Below are 25,602 nucleotides of genomic sequence, written 5' to 3' on the forward strand. Positions count from 1 at the left end.
AAATTAATAACATTTCTTTTCAATACATTTAATAAACCCTAATGATGTATTGAGCAATGAGCTATTCAAAAGCTTGATGAAACACAAAGAACCTGAGCTTAGTCTGTAAGCATAAGATCATGAAAATGTAAAAAGCCTTTGTGACCTCGGCTGGGTGCGGGGCAGAATAAGCATTAGCCGGCAGTTGTGCTTGCGCTCTCCATGGAGAAAGACGTCTGTATCTATGAGATTAATATATTATCGTGTACGCATACTTATTAACGCGTGTTCTGTGTAACTGTGTGATATGTGAAAAGATAGTGTGACAAATTTAAGGATGTATTTCATTATTATTTTGAGCTTATTGATAAAAGGTATGATATAGGTCGTATATATAATATAAAAGCACCTTTTAGAATATTTTAGTATGTAACAGAATTATACAGTGGATATTTTGATCATAGCATTGGTCATTATAAAATTGTGGAAATTGATTTTAATGTGACGAATTTTATGAAAATTATTCGGCATGAACAAATCTTATGTCTAAAAAACATATTAATTTTTATGAAAACAAATATTACCTACGTTACTGTCAAATAGACACTTTAGTCTCTCTCTATAAAATATATTCTGGATCTGTTAGTTCTGCGACTTAAAATATATCATGACTTCAGAAACGAGAAACTTTCAGTGTCCTCAGCAAGTCGATCGTAATTTGGAGCTCAAGGTGCTCCAACCTTCGTAGTCAATAGGCTTATAATGTTAGGTAATTTGCTATAAAGTTAAGAGGAAGTGCGCTTCCTCTAACGATTGCTAGGCTCATCAGTTGCATGTCGAGTTGATTAGACAAGCAATACCACACCAATAGATATCAATATTATTGTATAACGACATGAGAGTTATCAATACTGATTTTCTGATTGAGCTATATTTTTCAATTATCTTGAATCGTTGCAAAAAACCTGTAGGCGTCCACTTCCTCCTCTATTCGTTAATATTCGAAACCAATTACTACATTACTTGGAACGTTAAAATTAAATTCAGTTCTTCTTGCGAAAGTTGTTGATCATTATGGCTAGTTTAATTTTGGATGCTGGGCTTCTAAACAATGACGTGATGCTTCGGCTATCAGTCTGAGGTTTTTCAACCAAGACGGGCTTCTACGACCAGTTCTCTTTCTCCCTACCACTTTGCCTTGTAGGATTAGTTAAAGTATCTCGCTTAATTTCATTAAGCATTGTTAATTAATGTTAAAATTTGAGCTTTAAGGTTAAAAATGCTTATTATATTTCATACAAAATTAGTTTAATTAATGTTTAAAAACAATTCAACTAAATACAATTGCAGTATTCGTTATATTGTTGTTAAGTAGTAGTACTGGGTACTTTCAATAAATACAGCATTTATACTTGCAAATAATTAAACCAGTTTATCCAAAAATGCTAAATAATACAATGTAGCCTCGAGACAACGTGTGGATACAAACTTCATAAGTGTACGTTTAAATAATCGTTAAGAATTCATGATTGTAGTTTTACTAATTAGCTACTGTAACTTATAAGTTATAAATAATTACATGCTACAGCGGCTATCCTCCGTAGTTTCTCGTAGCCTTTGCTACAATTTGCTAGAAATCCTAAATACTGTTATGGTATATATTAAACATCGTACACTAATCATATTTTAAAGTTGAACATTAAATGCGTTTCCATGAGTTCAAATTTCAAGAAAATATTTTTTTTTTAGTTTTTTTTTATAGAACAGGGTGCGTTGCCGGTATATTTAAAATACCATATATTATTTTATAATAGTTTTTATAAACGTACAAATTTCATACAAATTAACTTAAAATCATCAATAAAGAATGTTTTACACAAATTTCTCTCTGGTGCAACAATTGGTAATGGTACTTTAAAATCTTCTACCAAAAAGTCAATCCGTTAGTAATTTAGTATATCAATAAATCTATTGCATATTTATTAAGATCATTGTAAATCGATTGCCTATAGTTTCATTGTCTTAACATTTCTATCCCTCTTAATTAGTTCTCAACCGCAAATGCTCTACGTCGTTCATACGTTGTCGTCATTAGAGGACAACACTGAGAAGCTAATATCGTCAATTTGTGTTTGTAGTAATCTGGTTCAGACAATAAACCTTTCCAATTAATGTCTGGGAAGAATAATTCTAATATAAAACAGCCCTGTATCACACGCTATTTACTTTTTTTGGTCTAAATTTCGGTTTACTAGCGATGCTATCATTCACATTACGAACGAGTGCACCATAATATGCACATAGACAGGAAGTCCAATGATAACAACTAACCTACGAGACATGAAAATTACACGGTAAAGCCGCTAGACAATGTAATGATTTAACTGAATATATTATATAACTGTATAAGCAAATTAACTAACCAGCTTTTCACGGTCAATTTACTTCTAGAAAGGTGTAATAAATAAGAATAATTCATATCCTTAATAAAACTAATCTGTTAACATACTAATGCCAGATTACATAAATATTATTTACTGGTAAATTTTATTCTATGTCGACGCAGACAGACGGCGTCTTAGGTTATAATAACTTCTTTGGTCGTTTACCTTTGTAACTACGAGTACAATAACTTATAGAGAACGTCAAATGCGGAATATCGTTAATAAAGATGATGGTAATAATCAACATTTTTATTCAGTATTATTTATACGATGTAAAGGATATGTCACCTTTTACATCATGGTGTGTAAAAAATATTTAAGAACGGACTTAATTTTATATTTTGAAATGTGAATGATTATGAATTGATACGATTTACCACTATACTCCAAACTATTCTTTGACATATATATAAATATATAAAAGATTAAATGCGCAACTATATTTTGTTGAAAGTTTATTAACCCCTTATTTCTTTCAATTAAGAAATCACCTTAATTATTGCAAAAACTATTTCTAATTAGAGTATAGTAACCACTATAGAACAGGGGGCAAACGGGCAGGAGGCTCACCTGATGTTAAGTGATACAGCCCATGGACACTATCAATGCCAGAGTGCGTTGCCGGCCTTTTAAATACAACCACTAATAGAGAATATGTATTGTTAATATCACGAATGAAAACCATTGGACGTCTGCCAAACTCTGCCTATTTTCTAAACATCAAAACCCGAAAAATGTATTTCAATGAAAATACAGATGCATATTTGTGACCTTCCAATAAAATTCAGTTTTGAAGGTTAAAAGCAAACGATCATATTATAACGGCTGTGTACCCAACATATCTTTACCTAAAACGGTGGTAAAATCATCAGGAAACCAAGATAGGCCCAAAAATCAGTGTTGTGTCAGGCCAATATTCTTGCCTTATAATAATGATTAACCAATACGATGATGAAACCTGAGGCTTGATAGCTTGATAATCCAAAACTTACTGTTTTTTAAAAAGAAATCGCGTTTACGCAAGTTACCATGGCGGCTTAAATATCATGGTTTTTAATCACAAAGTTTATCCAAAGAAAATGGAAAATCCTAGCAGTTTCTTTCCACTTAGCCCGTGAATAAAAGACGGGTATTAAACTTCATGCAAAATGTATTTTAACAGGTTTTATAATTTGATAAAACTAAAATATAATTTTGTGTCGCCTTGCCCTAAAATTCAAATAATAAACAGTCTTAATTGAATCGACCATTTTCTGACTAAATATATTTTAACGGCAAAGTTAAAAAATATTAACTGTTAACACAATTGTTTTAAACTTGTTATATCGAAACTACATATAAGTATTAGTAAGTTAGTTAATCTACTGGCTTACTAACTAAGCCTCGGTTATGAGCGATGCTAAGCGATGACACGTTCTGCTCTATTAAATTGTGATTTAGTCTACACATAACCTTTCTTGATTCAATCAAAATCTATAGCATCAAAACTAACTAGATTTGTTAATTAAGAAACATTCTCGCAAATAACGGTTATGTAACATACAGGCTCAAGCTTGACTAGTTTCTAGAAACTCTGATTTACCAATAGATATTCTTAAGAACTATTGTAATGTGTTCTTAGAAAAATCTAATACAGCTAATACAGAGAAGATGAACAATGCTAAGGAAGCCAAGCCAACACACCTAAAAAGTTATGGCCATAAAAAAAAAGTAATTTAACTGTATTATACTAAGCTAACAAATAAAACGACAAGAAACATTATGGTGGTTACAGAAAACTGACTACTTCGTCGTGAAAGATTTACGAGCGAGTAAACAAAAAAAACTTTGTAATTTCGTTCTAATTGAGAATACTTTGACTTTTAATTATTTTCTGGATACCTAAGTTCCTTGCATAAACGTGAATGAAACTAATTCCGTATGTAAAGAAATATACATGCTTGAATTTTATGGTGATTAAATATTTAAACACATGTTCAAATAATCAATGAGGTCTTTACTCACTTTGATCTCAAATAATATATGATCGGTATTGTTGAAATATTGTTTGATTAATATGACGATTAATTCATTAGGTTTCATCGGATTTTCGTAACACCCTTAACTATTTATTGAACGTGTTAATAAAGTACTATGACTTAAAAATATTAAATATACCTTATAATTTTTGTCTTTAAAAATAGTAGTTTTTCATAATAACTATTTAGGATATTAAATTATATTTAGTAAAGTATTATTTCGTGTTCTAAACACTTGTAATGCGTAACATATATACGTAGTTATAATTAATAATAATATTATAAATTTCTATAAGGCTGCGTAAAGGCACTGACATACTAAATACGATTATTCATAATCTTAAAAGGGTTCTAAGTAGGCTTTTCGGTTAATGGCCTTAATAAACCTCAGATTTTCTATAATTGTCGATGTAGTAATTGTTTTATGACCATTTCGGAGAATTTCTAGTATACGTATTTCAAGATTGAAATAAATTCGAAGGTTTTATGTAATTTATATGTTATTGTATGCTTTGATAATAATAGCGAAATAAGTCGTGAGTTCTAGTTTAAAATTAATTAATTTAAAACAATAAATAATTTAGAATTTTAAACGACATAGTGATAATGATATTTTAAAATTGATAAATCGAAACTAAAATTAATAAATCTTGGTCTCTGTGACAGTATATCTTTATTGCGATAAAAGGTGAAAATATATTGTCTAAAATTGGTTTTATTCGTCTTTGGTAGATGTGAATAAAGTAGAAAAAACGTATTTGAAAATATATAAATTTCTATTGATCGCGATATATGTGAAGCGTTTCAAATATAATAAACAAATATAATATAATAAGCTTAGATTTATACATTTTAAGGAATTATTATTTTTACAACATTTAATTTTGTAAACATTATTTATGAAAGAAATTGCTATGTTGTATTCATTTTAAATAACCTAACGTGATGTGACTAAAATTTAACATACATACACATCAACTATAGTTAAACATATACAAAATTAAACATATAAATATTCGCTTACGTTTAATTAACTAAATTCTCAATTTAAGTCTAAACTTTCTATTTCAATCTTCAAATGAAATAGAAAGTTACAAATGGTGGTTAGGAAAAGTTGAAAATGATAGGTTCGTACCCAACTCAAACAAGAGCGTTGCCGTTGTCACAAATAAAGAACCCTATCAAATATTCAAAGGAATCTGTCCTAACTTTTCTTTACTAAAGCCCCAATATGTCAGCCAATTTTTATAAGAAATATACAAAATCGCTCTCAGTAAAATAACTATCTGTTATCTTTTTTTTATATAGAACAGGGGGCAAACAGGCTTCGGGAGGATCACCTCAATGCCAGAGGGCTCGCGAGTATGTAGCCGGCCTTTTAAGAATTGGTACGCTCTTTTCTTGAAGGACCCTAAGTCGAATTGTTATCTTTGTATATCAAAGTTAAAATTGTTGCGGAAAGAAGTTATATTTTTAGTTAAGTTAGTACAACAAACTGCTTTTGTCACGAAGACCGCCCACTCAGATCATTAGTTTTCTTTTATTTTATTTAATGTTATTGTGATGTAAATAAAATGTAATGATTATTACCAAGAATAAAATAATTATAGGCTTTTAACTTGTTAGCACTAAATAGCGGCGGTATCACTTACATCACGCTGAACTCTTGCCTGTTTACTGTCTTTTCTTAATGATTGCCAATGTTACTAATATTATGAATAAAACCCAATCCTTACTAACTATGCTGTGCACCACCGCTATGTGGAATCAGCTGAAGTATTTCCACAACATTTAATTTTAGGGTTAAGGGAAAAGAGCGTACCAGTTCTTAAAAGGCCGGCTACGCACTTGCGAGTCTACTGGAACTGTTCATGGGTGATATGACGTAATATCATGTGTCCTCCCCGTTTACCTCCTGTTATGCCATTAAATAAATATTTTTGAGCCAGTTTTCACTTAAGAGGAAACGTATAGACACGTTTTCATTTCTACGTCATCGATACGTAAAATATACAATTACCAATGACGTCACGGTAGTGACAAAGATGGGATAACGATGTTTACTTGTCCTTTGTATACCTATGCCCCATACGTCTTATTTTACGAATTCTACCCAAGGGAGAGAGAGGTTGAAGTAGTAATAAATTAAATAATATTTTGGTGACTTATTTATTTAAAAATTAACGATAGTGATAAAAACAAGATATCAGTGGCATGGCGTGATTTAGTTGACTTTAACTCCTGTCTTCCAAGTTGGGCTGAGGGCCTCCAGCATAACCAGCCGTTGACCTACCTGTCAGGAATATATTTATAAATTACTAGAAGACTCGGCCAAGCGTTGCTGTGGCTAAGGTTTTTGTTATATTACAAAGTAGTAAACTATTAAAGGGAAACGGTAGGAGAACTTATGGGAAACGTTGGTACTTTTAACACAGCGTCATATGTTAGAATTGTATCAAACAATAAAATAATATTGCGGGTATAAATTGAGATGTGAGCTGTCCTATAAGTTTATTATATCTTGTCCTATAAGAACTGCACACGGTGTGCAAATTTGATTAATATCGGTCCGGTAGTTTAGGAGTCCATCGCGGACAAAAAACACAAAAAACATTATATATATTAAGATGTATTATGAGCTAGTATAATGTAGATAAAACTTATATTCAAGCCCAATAAGAAACTTTGAATCTAGATAAACTGTAGAACATCGAACAATTAGTGACAAACTTAAAACTGTAAGATAAGCCGAAGGAAGTTTAAGTTACGGTCGGTTCAATTAGTTCTCTTTAACTAGACTTTTCGAAGCAATTTCAATATCTTTACGATACTCAAACTTTTTCTATGAATTTAGTTCGTGTCTTTCTTTGGAATTGTTTTTACATTAATGATTAAAAAAATAAATCAGTGGCGCTACAACATCTTTATTCTTGGCCTCAGATTTCTGAATCTGTTTTATGATCATTCGTAAATCTAATAGGCAAGTAGGTGATCAGCCTCCAGTGCCTGACATACGTCGTCGACTTTTTGGGTCTAAGACATGTCGGTTTCCCCACGATGATTTCCTTCACCATTCGAGCAAATGTTAAATGCGCATAGAAAGAAAGTCCACTGTTGCACAGCCCGGGATCGATCCTACGACCTCAGGGATGAGAGTTGCACGCTGAAGCCACTAGGCCAAGACTGCTCTTACATCAACATTAATGATTACATTTGAATAAAATAGATTACAACGCGTTTCTTTTCTGTATTATACATAGCATGTACAATGTGCCATCAAATGTATTTATTAAAAAAAAAAGCATAAACTATGCACTTTACCATCTAGATAAACTCCACTATGATGCACACTCATATAACCAAATATGGAATATTGAAAATGCAGACTCAAAGTTCTATAAAAAACTATATTCGTTACGCCAATCGAGTCCTTCAGAAGAACTCTCAATGCGGCAAAATATTACATTTTTACGATTTTTGCCGTTTTTATTTTATCTAAATATTGGATTTAATGTTATTGCAGTATGTGTCTGAAATATTTTAAATAAATATGAAATTAATATGATTGTCTATATTCTTATGGCGTTCATCGTATTACGAACCAATTTTACAAATTGAGACATGGTTCTCTTGGTAAAACGTTTATTATTATTGTTTCGAGTTAAGAGGAAAATCAGATTTTCTGTTTCGTGCTTAAGAGTATACAGCACCTGCTATTGACGGATTTCCTGTACGTTACGAGTTTTCAAATTATGAGTATTTTTAGGGTTAATCAGGACAGCGAAAGACATTCCACAAGCCAAGAACGGCATTCTATCCGGTGTCCCATAAATAATTATATGTTGTGTTTCATCTGAACAAGTTTAACAAATCTACTTACATATTATAAAACAAATTCGTGTTAATTACACCACTTATAACTCGGCTTACTTAAGATCGGCTGGACCGATGTTAGTTATCTCTTTTTGGGGGATTCACTCCGAATAGCAGAGTAAGTAATAAAATATCTGATAAGTTATCGAATGAAAATAAAAAAGTTTTTTTATAGGACGGGGCTTAAATGGGCAGGAGGCTCACCTGAAGTTAAGTGATACCGCCGCCCATGGACACTCTCAATGTCAGAAAGCCCGCGAGTGCGTTGCCGACCTTTAACTTAATTTTTTTTAGTTACTTAATTAATTTTACGAATGAAAATAGCAAGTGGTGCCATGTGTTGATAAAACAACACATCATTTTACATCGAATTCTATACTATACTATCAGTTCAACAAATTCCGATCTTGAGGTGAATGAAGCGATGCATAACCAGGCTTTGATCTTGATCGAATTGTACTTATCAGAAAGGGCTTTAACATGCAGTATCGCAATATTGTCGCCAAAGAGAAGAGACATAATGTGTAAAACTACTATTCTTCTTTCGCAAAACACTAAAACATTTCTGTATTTGCAAAAAAAGTTGTATTAATGTTATTAGCTTAATGAAATCCTAAATTAAGCCTAACCTAACACGATATTATTATACTGTTAGGCGGAACGAAGTTAGCCGGGTCAGCTAGTTTATAAATGAATGTTACCTACCTTGAAATTACCCCACATGTGATTTCATATTCAATATGGGACAGGCATATTATGTTCACTTAAAGTAAATTGTTTAACACCACCCGTGGACACCTTCGACAAGAATAATCAAAAATAACATATTCATATAGGTAACATAATGTACACTTATGAGGGTCAAAAAATAAAAACATTGAATACTTCTAATTTTACATTTACTGCCAGTTCTCAAATCAAAGGCGTAAAACGGAAAGGAAGAACTGGCAATAAACTCTCCGCCACTCTTTTAATCGCCAAGTTTTTTTCTTTTACACAACGTTTGTAAGGAGCTGCAACCATTACATTAGTTCCATATGACATCTTGAATAATAAAGATTAACAAAATTAAAAACAAAGATTTGTCCTCTATCAGCAGGAGGCATGGTGAAATAGGAGCACGCACTTACATTCTCGTGGGAACAACACGCAAATATAATAAATAGTAGAAACAACTAATATCACCGCATACACGATTTCAAGTACGACCAGTCACCACAAGTAGCACCCGTTCACGAGTAAGACGCATGGCCAGCCATCGGCCCCCTCACCATATTTTAGGAAGAGAGACATTTAAGACACCGGAACATTATCGCGTTGCTGGGCTTTAGGTAGCAGAAAGCGTTCTACTGAAATTGTATTTCAAGACAATACTAATGAGAATTTCATTTGTTTCAGAATCTCTTTTACTACGAATAGTTCGCGTTTCTGTCCCTGCATACCGTGTGAGGGGCCAACCAGCTCAGTTAGATTGCGAGTATGAACTGGGTGACGACACATTATACTCAGTCAAGTGGTACAGAGATAATGAGGAGTTCTACAGATATTTGCCGAAATATGATCCGCCAAAGCATGCGTATAAACTCGACGGGATTAAAGTTGATGTAAGTACTTCTTTCTTATGCACTTTAACATATTGTCTACTTGAACTATGAGCTGCCTAGGTGAACGACCACTTACATACGCCTAAATACCTATAACTGTTAAAAGGCTTGGTCCTATATTTGTAATTTTTATTTAATTTTAAACACAACACATGTAACAAGAAGAACACCTAAATCATATAAATGTATTTACCTAAAATATCTAAATAGAACAATAAAAAAAAATATCTAAAGAAGGTCAAACAGATACTTATTGAAATATGTTATGGAAAGGATGCATGTGTCAAAAGCCCATACCAGATAGAAAAAGTCGTATGGGTCCGCCAAGAATCCGCAAGTTTACTCTGTAAATATATAGTAATAACAAGAGCAAATATGGTTTCTACAACAACTCGGCGAAAGTTCTTCATGGAGTTGCTGATGTGCACCGAGTCATTTTTAATTTTATTTTCTATTATCATTCAATCATCCCTTTGTTTAGGAAGCAGGTGGTAATTTTTTGGTGTAATTCAAGACTCGAGACTAAAAGCAAGTAATCATTTCCTAATTTTAATCTATAGTTACTTACAATCTGAACTAATTTAGGTGCTTATTAAATAATAACGATTTTGCATAAATTGCACGAATTATTTGTGCAGTACCAACCTCTCAGAAGCAGAAATGTATGAACTGTAAACTGTCAGTATGGCTTACACTGCTACTTACGGCTTACCTCACTACACTTATATTTATTTATTTGCCCTTTGTTTCTATGAGGTAACTTTGTATGAACAAAAATTATACAATATGTATATTTTTGTACGGGATTTCCAATATCCAAGATCCAGGCAACCCAAGTATTGAAATTTAAAAAAGACCAACAGAGGGTAAAGTACAAGAAGTGCATAAATAATTGACAAAAAAAGAATATAAAATAACATGTATCACTTACTATAACTAAAATATAAAAATAAGTAAAAAGAGTTGAGTTATATATAAACAATATGATAAGGCAGATGATAAATGCTTAAAAGGAACATTTTTAAATAAATGTAAAGTCAGCTCGTTTATATCTATTTACGGAGTTCCAAAGCAGGATTCTTTGCACTATGCAAAGGAGTGAAAGAATAATGTGTTATGAGTAGAGGTTTCAATAATTAGACTGTCAAGGGAACGCAAATTATAACTACAGGCAGAAAGGAACATAAATTTATGAACGTGTTTTATTCAGGCTTGCCTTCTACAACAAATTGTTACCTACAACATGTAAATACCACTTACAAATTCAATTGCTATGCACAGAGTAAACAACTTTAATAATTTCCTGATTACAAAGCACTTTACGTTATTAGTATAAGAAATTGCTTTTGATATCAAATATGATAGGAAAATATTATTCCGAAAATTGTCATAAAGTCTTCTTGTCATGTGGGTCGCTTGTTATTCTTTAATTTCCGTCTGTATTGTCTAGCCCGCAGTCTCTTGTTAAATAACATTTTTGTGTTTCCATTAAATCTGTATTGAGAGTATCAATATAATTCGCCTTTCTTCATTCTGTCTTTCGGTAATTTTGTTTTGTTTCAATAATGTTTATTTGATTTGTATTAAACGAAAATTAAACAGGAAATCTCCTAGAAACAACTCAGTTGTACTTTAAAAGCAACAATTTTGAGAAACAATGAACGCGTAATTCAAACTTGGAACATCTTTTCGCAACGAGGGTAACAAATGTTAAATGAATTTTATGAAGTTAAAAGTTCTAAAATTGTCAGTTTCATCATTTCTCGAATGCCTATAGGACATGTATGTACACCTCATCATTTAGCAAGGCTTTGTATTATTAATAGTTTACGTCCTTTATAAAAAAAATAGCTTTGTATTACTTTTTTATAAAGGAGGTAATATTTGTGAGTGTGGAGAAGATATTGCTGACCTCGACTATATTTTCTTTTCTTGTTCCCAATATGATCAAACCGCCTTTCTGAATTCCTTACAATAACTTCATGTTCCGTTACCGACTAAATTATCTTCTTTCATAATCAATATATATAAAGATAAATTATGTTTATGTATATTTTTTAACTGCCTTATCTATCCCTTTGTTTCTTTTTGATGTCTTTGTTTGTTATTTCTCGCATCCCTACTTGAAACTGGCATAAAATTCAGAGTATTGCCATAAACAAAAAAAAAATAGATTAGTCTATTTACAATAATTAAATCCCAATAACACACATTACCTAGGTACTTATATCTATCATAAATTAACTAAAGTTTATGTTATTAACACATTAAATAGAATTTCTTATCCACATTTTACTCGACTTGTTACGAATTGTGACTAGATTAAACTGTGTTTTGCCGTATATGATGATCTACGGAGTATTTAGCGTACTTGAATATTAATTTACTGACTCCTAACCATTATATGAAAAAACGCCCACTCAAGTAATATTTCGTTTGGAGACCGTTTTTACGCTGAAGATGAAAGCCCTTCGTGGGTGTCCACGGGCACATAGTAATCACTTAATGACTGGATGGCCTATATTTCATGAAAGGTAAAATTACCTTCCTATATGTATATGATTTCTCCTTTCTATATAAATAAGTTATTGTAATTTCTTCGAAATTTTAATTTAAAGAAATCCTTTCTTAATGCAGTTAACGTGATGCTACGATTGAATTAATACTCAAAGCGCTTGCAATAGTGCCGCGAGCTTGTTTGGTTTTTATCAATTATTAAAACTCTATGTACAATGGCTAATTTAAATGAATAATATTTTATGTGTATGTAGAATTACCACTCATTGTCAATTACATTGTGAAGAAATTATCTAATAACGCAAAACGCAAAATTTTGGAGCTATACAAACATATTTTAAGCATTTAAAACCTTAACGAATATAACCCCAAAGAATTTTAAAAATTCTATATTTTTCAACTGTAAACAAAGAGATAACACATACATCTCTTGAAATCGAGCTCCGATTTGAGCAATAAATCAGTTACATTCGGATTTATGATACGATTACCAATTTTTGTGTATTGATGTCCCAACGGAGGATTATAGGTATTTTGTAGGCTTACATAGCAGTATTTCACTCCACATTAACAGATTCAAATTTGTATAAATCAAAATTTGCAATGTACTTGACTGTTTCATAATTTTATTTAAGTGCTATTAAAAGTACTTTTAACATTGGTACCTAATACGAGCCAAGACGGTACATTTTGCTCACTCAGGCTTTGTTTAAAATTTTGCGATTCATTAAATCATAATATGTAATACTTACAAGAATTTACATAGAACTCGTCCCGTATTGATATTACATAAACACGTGGGAAATAAATACATGGCCAATAAAACCACATTTTTTGAATTAGAACGGAGAATTAGTTTCTTTTAAAGGTGGGGTTCCGGCCAACCAGATTCCCATCGAAAGATCTTTATCATCTCAGCCAACATTCCGTTTGGAAGCTGTATGTCCTGAGTCTTATTTTCAAAATACAGAGCGCTCCCGTTTGATAGTGGGCTGTTCTTAAAAAGAAATAGGGAGGTCGTAAGTAAGTAAACCGTAAGGACTGACTTCGCCACAATATGAAAGCAGACTATATCTATAATACAATAAATAGGCCGCTCACCATCTACAATCTAAAAATACGACAGAAGAGCTGGCTTATGAACACACCCTATGCAATGTTAGGGCTGCTTTTGAGACCTAGTTTACACTTTATCCATTCTTTAAATAATTTGTACGCGGATTCGTCAAGATAAGCCAACTCGCTCGCTTTTGAGATCGGGTGCTGAATACTCGGATTCGAGAGGTAGGGACGGCAATGTTTAAAAAAATAAACGGAACGCTCGCACGGATTCGAGTAGGCGGCACCGCTACTATGACCTCGCTCCACTCGGATCCGAGAAAACAGCACTTAACATGACCTAAAAAATATATATTAAACCTCTACGGACTAATCACAGTTTCAATATCTGTTTCTAGCAAATTGTGTTTACGCAACCATGAAACAGACTGTGTAATAATCCAATTATTACTGTCAATGGCGCCTGAATCAAAATAAATAAACGAATTTTTCTTCATCTTCAGGAGTGAGGCTGTTTTATTTTTGAAATTATGATTTAGATCTAATAAGTTTTAACAATAAATTACCGCTCAACGCTTTTGCAGCTTTCAAAGTCGGACGATCGCCATGTCGTGTTGCACCAGGTGACATTGAAGTCGTCAGGTTTATACAGATGTGAAGTGTCGGCGGAAGCGCCCAGCTTCGCGTCCACCGCCGGCGAGGGAAGAATGGACGTCATTTGTAAGTCGACAATTCTTATAAAAGTTTGCAATTTTGTTAAACCCACGACTAGATTAAAATACAAAGTTGTTTCTTCAGATATATTAAAAATTGTTTATGATGTGAAAAGTTTCACTTGTGAATCGTTGAGACTGTCAAGCTGAAGTTTGACTTACTGTCGTATACGTACAAAGAACGAAGTAGTGCGGCGTTTTTGTCGAAAAAAGACAGAGCGATTGAGACCGATTGAGAGAGAGTAAGAGAGGGAGATCGAGAAAAAAAACGTTATTGGTTAATGAATTCGTTTAGTACGTAGTTACATATTAGACCCTTAGAAATTTTGTTGCACAACGTCTTGTGCTGTAAACGATTTTTTATTTATTTATATAATCATTAGCACGTATACAGTGTGTCTGAATATTTAAAAATAAATGGAGTGATCATATGCTGGTACATATTTATCCACTGGGGCTTTTACCTTAGTAATAATTAATTCACAAAGAAATTTCTCTTCTGACATGTGTACTTTGTACGCACGCACTTTTTTATTGCTAAAGGGGGCTAATAATGTAGGTACACAGTATTGGAAATTCAAGATCAAATAACGCGATGGATTTCACTGGTATCGGGATCGGGTTTGTGGCAAACTGTAAAAATATAGTATAAAACTATATTTGGTTGTCTCCTTGTATGACATGAGCCAAAGCCCCATTCTCAGCAATTGTTAAAGCTTCGGATGAGCACGTAAATATCTGACTCAAGTACTACAATTATATTATCGTATATCTCATTTATCTCCTACGTCTACGCATAGGGTTTAGCCATCTAGATAGCTTAAACATAATTTAAAAAAAATATCTACAATATCCATCATTGCACAACTGTGCGTTGCTAAAAGTACCACTATGAGAAACCAGCTGCAAACTAAAGTATTTCTAAAGTTAATTAAATTTAATCAGTTAGTTAATTGTATTGAATACTTTGTTTGTTTGTAAATCTTTTTAGTTATAACATATCATGTATTCCATCTGTGGCTATGTTCTCGGTGTATTTGTTTGATATTATATGTGTTTTGTGTTAGCTGTAGGAGTACAAAAAATAAAAATAAAAAAATAAATAAAATAAACCATTCCTGCCTGTTTCCCCCCATTCTATTCGTATATTAACATGCCACGTATATACGACACGAAGCCATAACTTCTGGTACAAATGAAACAGCATTTTTTAAAGATTAACAACAACTTACAACTTAACAATTAACAACCATAACAAAAAATATCTTTATTCACATAGGTAAACAAGTACACTTATGAACGTCAAAAAAATTAAATTAATTGTAAATTTACATTTAGTTCCAGTACGCAAGTCAAGGGCGTAGAGCGGGCAAGAAGAACTGGCAAGAAACTTTCTGCCACTCTTTATATTATTTCATAATATTGAAATTTATACCTACATATTATAATTATGATTATATATGATTAAAGCCTCAGCAAACATTAAAAAAATCTATTAATAAGGCTTCTACACAGGCCTTTAATGTGTTGGGCTACGAATCTATGTATTTACGCATTGCTTCCAACGAAATACCACCACTGCTTGCTCTGTCTGGGTTTGAGGTTTTGAGTGGAGGTCTGGGCTAGATGAGGTCTAGTCTTGAGCCCCTTTAAAGTCCGGAACGTTGGTTTTAAGCCCAGCCTTTTGACCAGGTGCAGAATCCTACTGCAAAGTTCCCGGTATATTTTAAAAGTGTATTACTGAGAGGTTTCACAACATGATTCGAGATTGCGTCTTACATTTTGGTTGTCTTTTTTGACAAAAATATAGTTTTGTGACCACCGACCATCACTGACGCAGTATGATGATCACGTTGTACTTTTCTGACCACTTAAGTTTCTTTAGAACTTTATAATGTGTTCTTCAATCTTAAATTTATTTCATCGGTAATCTGTTTCTGTGCCTTTCACATGCGTATTGCGACAGAAGTCGTTTAGATCGATCCACACTCTTTAATTGTAAATATTGATTTATGGCATGTCCTACATATCGACGATAAGCACCGACGCATTTTTTTTTGTCCTCATTAAATAGTGAGTTATTTAGATATACGAGAGATTAAATTTCTGAAAACAAAGTTTTCCTACAAATCACATAACTTCATAGCAAAATGATTATATACAAGGTCTATGAAAGCCTTCCCAAAATCAATAGCAAACAAGTCATTAACGGTAGGAATTACACATCCCTAACAACCTCAATTATATCAATCAGAATATCATAAATCTCCAATCGTACATTGATATATGGGCTTACAGAAACTAAATAATTACTGTCGAAATAATGCATTGCGTGTTCATTATACCAAAGTATACATATACTGTGTGATCAACTGAAATAATTGGTTTCGGCTATCATGGTAAAGCCTATTGTGTGGAATAATGAACAATAAAACTGATAGCTTTATATATGAGTATTAAATAGCTGTAATTAAATCAATCAAGTATCGTGAAAATGGGGTAAACATGTGCATAGGAATTTATAATATGTAATAATTAAATTTTTACGGTGAACCAAATTTTCTGATGAAAAATTTTACTTAATTAACTTATAATAACGTTCTTTGTTCTACTCCCAAATGTTATTTGAAGCAGTTACTGTCACACTACTCAGTGGGACCCGCTGTCCACTGAAGTATTGCGACTTAGGGTCCTTCAAGAAAAGAGCGTACCAATTCTTAAATGGCTGCAACGCACTCGCGAGACCTGTGGAATTAAGAGAGTGCATGGTCGGCGGTATCACTTAACATCAGATGAGACTCTGCCCTGATGCTGTTTGCAAGGTGTAAAGGCTGTATAAGAATTGGCTATTCATTTATACTATACAATAACTATGACTATTATTTCTTTAGATCTACCACGAGAGGGTCCAAGAATAACTGGGAATGAGCAAGAAAATAGAGTAGGAGATTCTCTCTTCCTAAACTGCACTTCAGGTCGATCGTACCCTGGTGCGGTGCTGAGTTGGGATATTGATGGTGAAAAGGTAAGTTGACGATGTCATTAAGGAAACTCTTCTTCAAGAGTATTGGTCTTCAACTGTGTGAACATTTATCCAATTATAATTATCTTATAATTTTAATTCCTTTTGGTACTCCTAATTTCTGTATATGTTTAGGTTAAATATTAATATAATACTTGTAAATTAGTTTTACGTTTGCTTTTCAGAAACTGATGTTTTATTTATGTATCTTTCGTCTTAAACAAATGACAATTTTGATAAACATACATAATATTAAAAAAAATAAAAAAAAAACAGTTAAAAATGGCAGAAATTTTTGTTAAGCAGATAAATGTTTAATTAGAAGAATAAAATGTACTATAGCTACAATACGTTTACAACTTGAATTAACAAATCAAAATGATTTTAAAGATACCTAAGTTACATGTACGAAATAACGTAAAAATAATCTTATTCTTAATTGAATTTGACTTAACTCCATAGCAACGGTGAATCGCCCAAAAATATTACAATTTTCTTGGAATTTAATTTAATTAGACTCATAAGAACTTTGGTTGCCTAATGAAAATTATTTTGTTTACATTTTCAGTGCAGTAATATTCTTACGTTATTTTCATCTTTGCTTTCTTTTTTTAATTTTTATAATTTGACTTTAGGAGATTAGAAAATAGTTTAAAAAAATATTGCCCGTATTATGATTTAAAAACTGCGCAGTAATTAATAGTATGCTACATATAATGTTTTATCTCGCATCCGTTTCATAAAGATAAAAAATAAATTAAATCTTAAATTAATGTTACATAGATAAGATGCATATTTATTTTATATCGTCTATACAATGCGTTTATAATAAACCTATAATATATATTTTACTGTGATAACTATTTTATATTATTTTATTTGCGTAAACATCAAAAGCTCAATTTACCACAATTCACCCTTTTTAATTCAAAATATCGTAGTGTAATAACGTTTATATAAACCATTTCAACAATGTATAATATTCTGCAAAAAATAAATTATTTTCACAACACTACGTCAACCAGTCATTAATAAATAAATAAGAAATCTTAACATTTTTTACTGTTCAATTAATTATTATGATCCCTACAAATCTAACGTACCCATATGTAATTTCTATTCAGGTAACGGACCCAAATCTGTTGGTCCAATATCCACCAATCCAGCACGCGCATGGGTTGGTTTCAACAGCCTTGGGCTTGCTGGTGCCAACGGGGAAAACCATGCAAGTAAAATGCACGGCCAGGGTGGCTCCCGCTTGGCGGGAAGGCAGTGAAGCCGTGGTTGGTAATAGCCAAGTAGCGGATAGTAAAGAGGCCATGTTATTAGGTAGGTATCTGTTAACGTGTTAGTCTATGTATAAGTGTAACTTCTATTTCGCCATTCCCACTTCTGACAGAGCCTAAAGTTTCAATTTTTATTTCTTTATGTAATGGGTAATCATTACACAATTCTCCATAAATTCCAAATTATCATGTATTGTAAAACAAAAAACCTAATAGAGTGACCGAAAGTTTCAAGTCAGTAGTTCTCGTCCGTTCTACGCTTAGAGCTGGTAAAATGTATTTTTATTAAAGTTCAAGTGGATATGACGTGTTAATCAGTGATGTTTTTGGTTTTAAAATGTTCAAAAATAAAAAAAAAATACTTTACTACAAAATATTCAGTCTTTTCACATCACAATATATTCAAAAACAATTTGATCAGTCAACAGTGGAAATGTTTTTAACACCTGCGTCTATATTAATGTACATTTTCGTAATATCAAAAGAGGTCGTTTAAAGAACGTTCAAGGGTCTGAACATCTCGAATTAAACCAACGCAATTTCTGTCCATTTACCCCATGATTGAACGACACTCTCTGGGAAATAATTGAAAATATCTCCCTAATTTTCATCCCGAGACTGATATTTTCAATTCCAAATACAGTGTTATTATATTTAATCACAGTTCATAATTTCACGATATTTCAGCGAAATGAATCCAGGAATCGACTGTATTATTCACAAAACCGTTTATATTACAGCATTTAATTGAGGTTATGAAAGAAGCGTAATTAAATTACATGCTTGTTGGTATTACAGTATTAAAGAATAGTAATTATTTCATTAATTACTTTGGATTTTCTATTTGACAAATTAGGATCGTTATGAACGCTTTTCCATCTCTTTATAAAAACAAATTCCCCTTATACTGATTACCTGGAAGATATTTCTTATGAGCGATATCCATTATCACTCTGTTTTCATATCACCCTCGTGAACAACTTAATTTTACTTAAGAGTATTCAAAACACGTTGCCGTAGATTTGAATGTTATTAGATTGTGTGAAACTAACAAACGTGTGCTCAGTAACTTGTCAACCAAGTTACAACGATACTCGATTTAAAGCACGTACTAGAATATACAACTTTAGATATTATGTAAAGGCTGAAATTCTATTTGGAATGTTTCTCGTACAATAGGTACATCATATTCTTACTAGACTACATTTAAAAATCGAAACGATTGATTCTTGACCAATCAAGTCATGACAAATGGACCAATCACAAACAAGTGAAGACATTCAGTTCAAGCCTTATATTCTATCGAAAATTGGTTTGCAAACGCAAAGCCTCATTTAGCAGGTGACTAACACGGCTTTGTTCTTTGCAATATAACTGTTTTGGTACGGAAAAGGATGATGATGCAGATTTTTAATAATGTACTTGTTTAGTCCTTTCAAGTTTAAATTAAGAACAATTTTATCGTCCATAAAAGTTGTAGAATGGATCCCACGTAAACAAAAAATTTCTATCCCCTAGATAGAGTCAAAATCAAGTGTTGCAAACTTTTACGAGATTCTCAAGTACGCAAAGATTCATCCTATATTCACAGCATAATTACAAGTTCTTCCATTAACTTGAATAATAATAATTGCTTGTTACAGTGCGAAGTTCAGCCGTGGCGTCTACATTAAGTATAACGATGTTAACACTTACTCTTCTTCAAATCCTCTTAACACAATCAGAGACGTGATGAATTATCTATTAACTTATTTATGTGTGGAATATAGAGGTCTAAACGTGTGCGTTAAAAGTTATTGTTTATGTTTTGTTTACTGTACTCTGTGAAAAACATACCGTATTATAACAATTTATCTGGGGGCCTCACATGACTACTTTCTGACCATTTAACTTCACTGTTTTTGAACCATTAACAAACTCAAAGCCGGTGACAATTTGTCTTTTTCTTACCGCTTATGTAAGGAAACTCTCTACAGAAAATAATAACTATTAATATAGTCCAGTGTGTTTATACATATATTAGTATGTAGAAGCAACAAAAAGTACAAGTAGCGGCACGAAACTCTAGCGCTGACCGTTATTGCGCAGAAGTAAAAAATAAGGTACCTGAGGGGGGCTAGCGGAATCAAGAGCGTCGATTGGCTCTCCAGTCGCATTCCGTCCCCCGCACCACAGTACACATGCGCAGCAATCCCCTCCACGTATCGGCCAGCGCTAGACTTACGTGCCGCTGCCTATATACTTGAACAATAATCACTTTTGTTTTGTAAGCAAGAGATGATATAAATGGTTTCATAGGAATGAAACCCTGAGAAATGTCGATTGTAAGTTGACCTGTCAGAAACTTGCCAGGTATTCTCACTTCACGTTAGGCCTCCTGATGACCTGATGTGTATAATTTAAAATATAGCGTATTCAAGGTCGTTAACATGAACCAGTAGATATAAGCTAACTAAACAAACAGATTTTTGCATTGCAAACAAAAAAATGTCATGATAAATCTTGTCTTTATTTCTCTGTATCTTTCTAGACGCTAGTTAACGGCGCCGTTTAGTCAAAATCTGTTGGCTGGGAGAATGGCTGATCAAGCTAGTTAGTTGCTACATATACATACATTTGCGAGTTACATTACCAGAGATTGTGTTAATTATAAGTATGATTATTTGTAGATGTCGATAACAAAACGACCTTATTAGCAGGCCCCAATTTTTCGTGTCATATATAAAGATGGCGATTCACGCTGCGGCCGTGACAGGAGACCGAGACCAAGTACAGAGATTATAAACCACAACGGATGTATTGGTGTCTTCTAAATGTGCTGTGGGTTATTACCGCGATGAGACTAAGACCACATTATCTATTACTGTGTGCTAAATTTACACTGTGATATCAATTAATTGATTAGACCTTTTTGAAACCATTATTGCAATTAGTAAATAAACTTCAAACATTTTGACGTGACAACGTCTTATAATTCGATGGAGCCGGCACACACGAAAAAACATGACGCATGCGACGTTATCTCGCTCTTGACGCATGTGGCGTTACCTGGCTTAGAGGCGTTCCATTTAAAACTTGAAGTGTAAGCGAGAGCGCGGAACGAGTGACAAAGAGGCACAATCAGGCATCGTACGTTTTTTTTTAATTGACATTAGTATTAGTATTTATGCCTACAAATAAATGTAACTTGATCAATTCAATTGTGATTTCCATTTACCTCCTTCTCTATATCCATACAAAATAATTATCAAACAAATAAAATTAAAATTTTCTTTTGAAAAATGCATCCATTCCATCAGTATATTCTTATGACGTTGTCACGTTCAACTATCGTCGGTAAACCGACTTTACAGACAATCGATTTTTTTAACTAGATACTTAGTCCATTTTCGTTGGTTGTATATTAACGGATGGATCTTAATCAGCTAAATTAGACGTGCTTTTCAAAAATCACAAAACACTTTGTCATATTCGTCAGAGGCGTCTCCTTGTCTTCGTCACTGTCTCCTCCATACAAAGTTTAAGGACAAGTGACAAAGACCTTTGTCTCTTGTTGTGGTTGGGGCGTGAACAGCCTTAACAATCTTAACGCGCCACGTTTAGAATACTAAGTTAAGTTGCAAGAGGGATACTTGCCAATTCAATGCTTTTGAGGAACATTTTTTTGCTTTGACTTATAAAAATTGCGCAGTATACGAATGCAAGTATCCTGTAGATCAGTGTTTCCCAACATTTTTGTACCATACCCGACCTAAGCCAAGCTAAAATTCTTATGACTATGTAACAAAAATAATGTATATTAAAAAAAACTAATTGCTCACTTAAGAAATTTAAATGACACGTTTCCCGATGATATCACTGCGAAACTGTTACGAAATATTTAAGTTTCAAAAACATATTGAACATTTTTCAAATTCCAAATAGTCAAAGATTTTTCTTTATTTATTTATTAGTTTTAATTGTGATGCTTGCCACATAGAGATTTAATATTGGGTTCCAATTTGGTTATTATAGGCTCAAGTCTCCACGTTGTGTTATATCCAGCTAATTTCGATTTTCCCCCATAACAATCAAATTGCCCCTCTGTGGGGTGGGGCCTCACGTTGGGGAACACTGCTGTAGATAGTTAAACTAGCTAATTCATAAGCATCGAATACATATCTGTACTTATGTCACTATCAATTATTTCATTGGAAATGTGCTAGCAATTATTTTTGTAGTTTTTAGGCCTTGTAAATTGTATAAAGCTAGATCGCCTTCTTAGGTATGTGTAAATATTACGTAATTCTTTTATATCAATTTTAGTCGTAACTGTACGTAAATGTTATCTATTTTTAAAAACGAACGCCGGCAGAAGTGAAAACTTGAATATTAACGTTGTGAATTTTTGATATTTTGGAATGGTTAGGGAATAATTTTGTACGAATTGCTTTAATTATAAGTACAAAAGTACTATCATTTATGTGGTACCATAGACAAACATGACAATTTCTATGACATTAAATAAGCCAGCTCTCCATCCGTCTTACGAATTTTCGATCAGGTCAAGTGTCCGCGAGTTTAAAAGTTTTAACCCATTCCAAAAAAGTGTACAACGCCACTAAAGTTTTCACTTCAAAAATTTAGCAGTGATCTATATTATTTGGGTATATATAATTAACTTTTAAATATAATTTGGGTCTTTTTAAGTGTATAACGGCATATGTATAAGTTAGAATTTTAAGAAATCAGACATGTTTTTATTTTATGAACAAAGACGGCGAAGAGGTGTGTTATATTACGTTGAACTTAAAATTTGGTGCTCAAACAGGATTTATGCAGTTTTATCTGGTTTTCGTTTAAAAATACTCGAACACCTTTATTGACATTTCGATTGGAGAAGTTAAAATTCAAACCAAGTTTTATATATGAACGTAAATTGCTCACTGAACTTGACATTAATTTTGACTGAAAAATTTTCTTCTCAATTATTAAGTCACAAAATATGATAAGCAGTGTTTTGCATATGACTCAATAGTCATAGCAAACAGACTTACAAAGCAGTGGTACTCATAAGTACGAAGAAATTAAAGATAACATAATTTATAAAGAAATTTTAACTCTCTTAAAAACGTGGTATATCATATATATGAAACTAATACAATACTAACATCCTTATTTTATAAAAAGCCGTTAGTAAACGTCTTTTAGTACCGCTGCGAAATTGAGACTGTTTTGAATCCTTAATATTGGAATTAAAAATTATTTTTAAACTAACCATTTGATTCTTTCTACAAACATTGTAAATACTTAGCACGAAGCTTTGGTTGTTCAACCGTACTGTAGTTAGTCAACTAACAAGACCTGGTTGAGTACAATATAATAAAACAATTTATTTAATCTTCATTGTTTTATTTGAATACATATAACTCTCTAGTACATCTGTAGAGTTTTCTATCTATGCATATTCTCACACATCTATCCAGAACGAATCATAAGCGTTTTAACAGCTACTACAAATCCTTAGTTATATTATCTCGTAAGGTTTTTAGCTGTAGGAATATAAAGATATTAAGAACAGTCTCACATCGAACCCGTTAATAACACTTGTATTTTTAAATTCTAATAAACTTAATATTTTGTTTAATTCAAATTCAAAATCATTTATTCATATTGGTAACATAATGTTCACTTATGAACTAAGTAAGAAATTTAATGTATTTAAATGTTTCTAATTTTAAATTTATCCCAGTTCTCAAATCAAGGGCATGGAACGGAAGAGAAGAACTGGTAATAAACTCTAAATATAATCGAACTCCAATAAAATATTTTAAATACCATCGCGATTTCACTCAAACAAATCACATGCCAAAGATGCAATTGTATTTGTAATTGTAAGTTTGATCATCATCATCACTGGCCAAGTGGATCAGGACCAGGAATTGAAGCGGCACCAATTTTTCTTTGCTAAATCGGTCTCAAAACGAAGCATTTTGTATATAAATGTATAAAAGCCGTAATGGCTCAATTAGCTTAAGGGTAGGTATACGAAGGGTGAACATTGATTTATTCCAATTATTGTTTCAATCGAAGCCAGCGCCGACTACTTTGATTGGTTATTTAATATATGAATTCATTTATTATTACTATTTCCTTTAAATTTATTTTCTTTAGCTAATTCCCGACGATGTTATCGACGGAGGTAATATTATGTCTTGTATTATTGTCGTTGTGCAGGGTTCATCTATTGGGTTCAGCGTGCGAGTCTCATCTCTAAGGTCGTAAGTTCGATTCCTGGCTGTGCTCCAATGGACTTTAATTGTGTGCGCATTTAACATTTGTTTGAACGGTGAAGGAAAACATCGTGAGAAAACCGGCTTGCCTTGACCCAAAAATTCGACGGCGTGCGTCAGGCGACTCATCATCTCCTTGCCTATTAGATTAACAAATTATCATGATATTTATAGTTAGTTGGTTAGTTATTGTAAATAAAAATAGTTTTACTTATTTGTATTATATGTACTGCAGATTATAGGAAGAGTGACCTTTCTTAAATTTTTTTTATACGAAGTTTTTGTACTCTCTTATCATTGGTACGATTCAATTGCAGAAATGAAACTATTGGACCGATTCGTTTGGTTACGATCTCGTAGCAAAACATTTGTTGAGCAACAAGTGTCAGGGCGGGCAAATATTGGCTTACATGTATGATCAAGCTTGTTATGTTCGTAGCATATAGCTACTGAGGTGTTGCTACGTATATACATATTTTGTAGTTTATTTACTAATAGAAGTCGGTATATGCCGAGATAATTTTCCTTTTCCTAACATATTCTCATAGAGTACACGAGTAGGCTTGTTGGTTTGATGTTAAGTGATACCAGAAATGCCAGAAAGTTCACGAGGATTTCTGTACAATTATGTCTATACCTAATTTTCTTATAGTTATCAAATTTAAATACATTGTATTGAGCAGCGTGCGACTCGCATACCTGAAGTCGTAGATTCGATCCCCGGCTCTGCACCAATGGAGTTTCTTTCTATGTGCGCATTTAACATTTGCTCGAACGGTGAAGGAAATCATCGTGAGGAAACCGACATGTCTTAG

General features: G+C 32.6%; 1 protein-coding gene and 1 long non-coding RNA gene across 2 annotated transcripts; one reads left to right on the plus strand and one right to left on the minus strand.

Annotated features, from left to right (window-relative positions):
* The first annotated feature begins 201 nt into the window (after positions 1-201).
* On the plus strand, positions 202-20,641 carry LOC110998377. Its single transcript, XM_022267005.2, has 6 exons — positions 202-353; positions 9,713-9,918; positions 14,079-14,214; positions 17,099-17,232; positions 18,354-18,558; positions 20,159-20,641. The coding sequence occupies exons 1-6, from the start codon at positions 317-319 to the stop codon at positions 20,245-20,247; spliced, it is 807 nt and encodes a 268-aa protein (XP_022122697.1). The 5' UTR covers positions 202-316; the 3' UTR covers positions 20,248-20,641.
* LOC123689610 lies at positions 6,595-7,863 on the minus strand. Its single transcript, XR_006750555.1, has 2 exons — positions 7,763-7,863; positions 6,595-6,734 (listed from the first exon to the last, which is right to left on the minus strand). It is a non-coding gene; the product is annotated as an uncharacterized LOC123689610 (long non-coding RNA).
* Positions 20,642-25,602: the final 4,961 nt, after the last annotated feature.

This window comes from Pieris rapae, chromosome 12 (assembly GCF_905147795.1).
Source record: "Pieris rapae chromosome 12, ilPieRapa1.1, whole genome shotgun sequence".
Taxonomy (NCBI): domain Eukaryota; kingdom Metazoa; phylum Arthropoda; class Insecta; order Lepidoptera; family Pieridae; genus Pieris; species Pieris rapae.

Coding starts and splice junctions, on each gene's coding strand:
- LOC110998377 (XM_022267005.2), top strand. CDS start 317: ATGTATTTCATTATTATTTTGAGCTTATTGATAAAAG. Junction 14,215..17,098: donor GGGAAGAATGGACGTCATTT/GTAAGTCGACAA, acceptor TTATTTCTTTAG/ATCTACCACGAGAGGGTCCA. Junction 17,233..18,353: donor GGGATATTGATGGTGAAAAG/GTAAGTTGACGA, acceptor ATTTCTATTCAG/GTAACGGACCCAAATCTGTT.